We start from the raw sequence: 4670 nt of genomic DNA, 5'->3' as shown, positions 1-4670 counted from the left end.
GATTAACCCACGGTCCAATCCAAACATCATCGTAACCGTAATGACTCAACAGTAACATTAATTTTGTTCCCCACGAATCACGTCTTTAAAATCTCCACACCAGATGTTTTAACCAAATAACTGCATCGTGTATTTTTGCGTGAATGAAATGACTATAATATCAACTTGTCTTTTAGTTCCCTGCTCTTAAATTTTTGGTCTCGGTTACTTTTTACTTCGGGGCATTTTAGTCAATCAAGTACCCAACGACCGGTATTCGGTTTCACCACAGCCAAAAGCAGTTCCAACAATGAGCACTCAACCAACCAAGAAAGTAACTACAAATAATCTAATGACCATTGAGCCCTTCTGTCCACTAGCCACCTCGTCTAAATACCGCCCTCCAGTAGATTCCAAAACATCAATTTATAAAGGTCATTTTCGTCAAACCAAAAAATTGACATGGTGAATTAAGCCAAGATGGTAGTTTCAACCACTGCCACATGAGGAGTCTGCTCCCAAAAGACCTCCATATCCACGAGGAGGGAACCACCCTAAGGTACCAGATTTGTCCTTTCAGAAAAAGAACAGGGACATCTTAGGAAACAAAAACAATGTGACCCGTATATAATTACCAAGCCCAGAACGTGCTGTTGTTTAAAAAGCACGACCTGCAGTGATTCTTTCCATGCAGATTACATTTAAATGCCATGTAGGAACGCACGTGGCAGATCAATCCCAGTCAGCAATCCTTCCTCTTTAAAACACACGCTCCAGGCCTCGGCTCTTTATCCTCTCTTTCGCCAAATCAAGATCACCACACAACTGAAAGCTCTCATTTCCATCGCTCTCTTTTCTTTTTGTGTATTGTTTGGGTCTTGTCGCCGGAGATCATTTTTTCGCCGGCAGGTTGAATCTATTAACATGTAAATGGAGGATTCGGCTACTGATTGTAGGTGTTTGTTCAATTTCCAAAGTGAAAGGGTGACGTTACCTTGCCGTCGAGTATTTCGGGAACTTTAACAGTATTTTTCTAGAAATCCAAAACAAAAGCGACTTGTACTTAGCAGAGTTTAGAAGTTATTCCATGCTTTGTCTCGCAAATCAGAGTCAAATATAATACTATTGCTTTGTAATAATTAGAATCTCTGGAGGGGGACTCAACTCTTTAGAGTCTCTCCAAATTAGAAAAAAGTTGGTAAAACGCAGCAAATTCTTGGGTTTCCGTGTCGCCTTGATCTGCTGATCTTATTCTGTGTGGAGTAATCAATGCTTCTGCTGCTTCATTTAATCGATGTATAGAGTAGAGAGTTTTACAGTTCAACTAACTTTTTTTAAGGATTTCTCTTGAATTTCTTCGTCCCTCAATCTGTCTTGAGAGCGAAGATATTTTAGGTTTTTTTTTTCCCCCGAGGTTTCTGTGCACTCTGTTGGCAGAAATTAATAATTCAATAATGGAGGAGAGAATTTGATTAGAGTGAGGAGTTTTTTTTTTTTCCTGTGTTGTTGATCACTGCGATCATGCCTTTTCCAATGAAGATTCAGCCGATCGATTATCAAACACTCGATGAACCAGTGGCTCACCAGTTGGAGTCAGTAAAGCCGGTGGGGAAATCACGATTGAAGCGACTGTTTGAGAGGCAGTTCCTGAGAAATTCAGCTGCTGAAAAGGTCGGTGCCATCGAGGAGTCGCATTTGAAGGACGGCTGTAACGAGTTCGAGCCGAGTTCGGTGTGCTTGGCGAAAATGGTGCAGAACTTCATCGAGGATAGCAACGAGAAGCAACCATCAGTTAGGTGTAACCGTAATCGCTGCAACTGCTTCAACGGAAATTGTAACGACAGTTCTGAAGATGAATTTGACTCGTTTGGTGGTTTTGGCGATTCTAATCGTTCCTCCTCTGTTGAAGCAATTGAAATTCTAAAGGTAATTAAATCAATTGCGTTGGAATTGAATTTTGTTTCTTCTTGTTTTTGGTTTTGGAATTGTGCAAGTGATAGGGTTTTTATGGGCAGAGTTTGGTGCTGTGTGCAAGTGTTTGTGAGAGGAATTTGCTGGCGGATACAGCGAGGGTTGTTGATAAGAACAAGATTTGTAAGCAAAAAGATGATGTTTGGAGGAAGATCGTTGTTGATGGTCTGTTGGCTCTTGGATATGACGCTTCTATCTGCAAATCCCGCTGGGAAAAAGCCCCCTCCTATCCCGCCGGTACTTTCTCTCTCTCAAATGGATAAACCGTGTTTGTGTCTGTTTCCTAAATTGCGCAAAATATCCTTTTATATTCTGTTTGGTTCCTGGAAAAGGATAATTAACTAAAACCCAGAAAGAGAAGGAACCATTTTTATATCATATTTCGGTAACAAGTAAAATCATTGAACCCAAAATTTTCACTAGTTTAGGAATATTTTCATTTTCTGTTTGGTTCATCAGACAAAGAGCGGAAAATTGTAAATCCCTTTTTTATTTGCTGGGAGAGTACGGGGAAGAAGAGCTGTGGTTACATTTCAATGTGAGTTGTGATCAGAACACCTACATGCAATCAATTATGGGAAATAATGTATAGTTTGTTTCGAATACAGGGGAATATGAATACATAGATGTGATCATCGCAGACGAGAGGCTGCTAATTGACGTTGATTTCAGATCAGAATTTGAGATAGCTCGATCAACCAAGAGCTACAAATCTCTTCTCCAAATTCTACCTTCCATCTTCGTAGGCAAAGCTGATCGTCTCCAGAAGATTATTGCCATTGTATCGGATGCAGCAAAGCAGAGCCTTAAGAAGAAGGGCATGCCCATTCCGCCATGGAGAAAAGCAGAGTACATCAAAGCTAAGTGGCTTTCTCCTCACCCGCGAACCACACCTCCTCTTAGCTCAAAAGAAACATATCCTAAACCGGAAAAGGAGCAAACTTTGGTTCAAAATGGGGTTGCGGAGATTGAACGGAGTTGCCAAGAGAAGAATTCAGTGGAGGATGATGCTGAGATGGGCGAGTCTGTGTTTGCTTTGTCATCTGAAGGTTCCGTGGCAGAAGAGGAGGTTATGGCGGTGAAAGAATGGAAGCCACCTGATGTTAAGCCCAAAAGTTTACAAATTGGGATTAAGATGGTGACCGGATTGGCCTCTGTTATCGAAGATGAGCCTTGAAATTTTGACCCTCCTCCCTTTTTTGTCCTATTTTTTTTTTTTTGACAGTGAAGAACAGATTATATGATCCTATATGTTTTAACGGATCAAACCAGAACCCCTTCTATTTTTTGTGTAAGGGTGTGATTTTACTACTAATATAATAAAACTCTTTACTGTAAGAAGAATGGCTAATACAAATGACATAATTTCCTGAGTTTTTTTCGTTAATCCTCTCCCTGTTTCTAAGCTTCTTATTTAGAGTATAGTGTTTGTATATATATATATATATCAGATGAGGTTCATTTGATTTTATATTTTGTTCCTATCCATTGTCGGTTTCCTTGTAATCTTATTCAAGTTCTCACAGAGAAGGGGATCTTTACTCCAGAGCAATCGAAAAAAAAAAGTAACAAGAGAAGAAGGGTAATCGCCATTTTTTATTTCTCTGTTTTTCAATCCGTCATATGTCATCATCTATTGGTGATTTTATATGTTTTTCTTGAAGGCAAGCAGAACAGAATTTGATGATGAAGAGAGAATAGACTCGTGCTTTCTCGAGCTGCGTGAGGTGAGGACTGGAAGAAAACCATTTTTAATAGCCCAGCCACATGGCTCTCTGTTTTCTTATTCAATGTTTTTATTTTATTTACTCTAATTATTCTTGTGTACTTGAGCAATGAAGCTCTTCTTTTGAATTAGATATTCTGATTAGTTCGTGACAGTTTATTAGTCTCATTCATATCACAGTAGTTGCTTGTTGTGGAATCTCGGCAGAGAGGAGAGCAGTTGGTCATGGGTGGTTGGTATTTTTCTTTGCCGTGTGGGCTTGGTAAATGAGGTGGTTGCTCCACTACCTTTTTGACCATACAAGCGCTCTCGACTCTTTTTATTCTCTATGGTTTGATGATCAATGCTCGATGATCTGGACGAGGATTAAGAGGAGAAGATATAAAGATTTTCAGGTTTGTAACTCGGACTGGATTCGGTTATTTTCAACTATCAAGGTCAATGTATAATATTTTGCCTTCATATCTACGAATTTAGCATCTGTGTGACGATGCATTGCGACTATACTCCAGTCTGCTTGATTGGTTTGTGGATTGGATTGGTTCCGTTTGGAATGGGAGAAAATGAATTGCTTGCTATTTTTGTTTGGTCATTTTTGTATATAATATGGTAACCGTTGCTTGTGAAGTGTAGTCATTTTTGTATATAAATAATATGGTAACCGTTGCTTGTGAAGTGAACATTGCTCCTGGAGCCATGCGGGGATGCATGAGCTGGATCCTCAGAATGAATATGTTCTTGTCGTGCAAGCAGAGAGCTTAGATATATTTCATTATCCTTCATAAAAACTGTCTGTAGTAAAAGATGTGGTCGGCCCAAAAGGCTTGTTTTGAATGCTGAAGTGGACAGATTTTCCTTTCAACAAGTTCATGAACACTTCAATTCTATTCTATTTTTTTTTTACTAATTTTTGTGTTAAAACCCTCTTTTTAGCCAGAAGGAAACATGATTTATGCTGTGTGTGTCTGAAGAAACATTGACAAATTAAACAGTC

At 39.3% G+C, this 4670-nt stretch overlaps 1 protein-coding gene across 4 annotated transcripts; it reads left to right on the top strand.

The window, feature by feature from the left end:
• The first annotated feature begins 688 nt into the window (after positions 1-688).
• Positions 689-4263, top strand: LOC105138132 (uncharacterized). Of its 4 annotated transcripts, XR_844720.1 has the most exons (5): positions 689-1905; positions 1995-2187; positions 2559-3532; positions 3615-3677; positions 3857-4263. XR_844720.1 is itself a non-coding variant. In XM_011044142.1 (3 exons), the coding sequence occupies exons 1-3, from the start codon at positions 1501-1503 to the stop codon at positions 3125-3127; spliced, it is 1167 nt and encodes a 388-aa protein (XP_011042444.1). In that variant the 5' UTR covers positions 689-1500; the 3' UTR covers positions 3128-4263. The 4 variants fall into 4 exon arrangements, 1 of the variants encoding a protein (XP_011042444.1); XR_844718.1 differs by having other exon boundaries at positions 3615-4263; XR_844719.1 differs by having other exon boundaries at positions 2559-3677.
• The last annotated feature ends 407 nt before the right edge of the window (positions 4264-4670 follow it).

Source organism: Populus euphratica, unplaced genomic scaffold, assembly GCF_000495115.2.
Source record: "Populus euphratica unplaced genomic scaffold, PopEup_1.0 scaffold153.1, whole genome shotgun sequence".
Classification (NCBI taxonomy): Eukaryota; Viridiplantae; Streptophyta; class Magnoliopsida; order Malpighiales; family Salicaceae; genus Populus; species Populus euphratica.
This window is presented reverse-complemented; position numbering and strand designations above follow the sequence as displayed.

Bases quoted from the DNA above. Each gene is read 5' to 3' on its own strand.
- LOC105138132 (XM_011044142.1), top strand. From the start codon at position 1,501: ATGCCTTTTCCAATGAAGATTCAGCCGATCGATTATCAAACACTCGAT. The intron at 1,906-1,994 runs GTAATTAAATCA...TTTTATGGGCAG, and splicing joins AAGCAATTGAAATTCTAAAG to AGTTTGGTGCTGTGTGCAAG. The intron at 2,188-2,558 runs GTACTTTCTCTC...TTTCGAATACAG, and splicing joins AGCCCCCTCCTATCCCGCCG to GGGAATATGAATACATAGAT.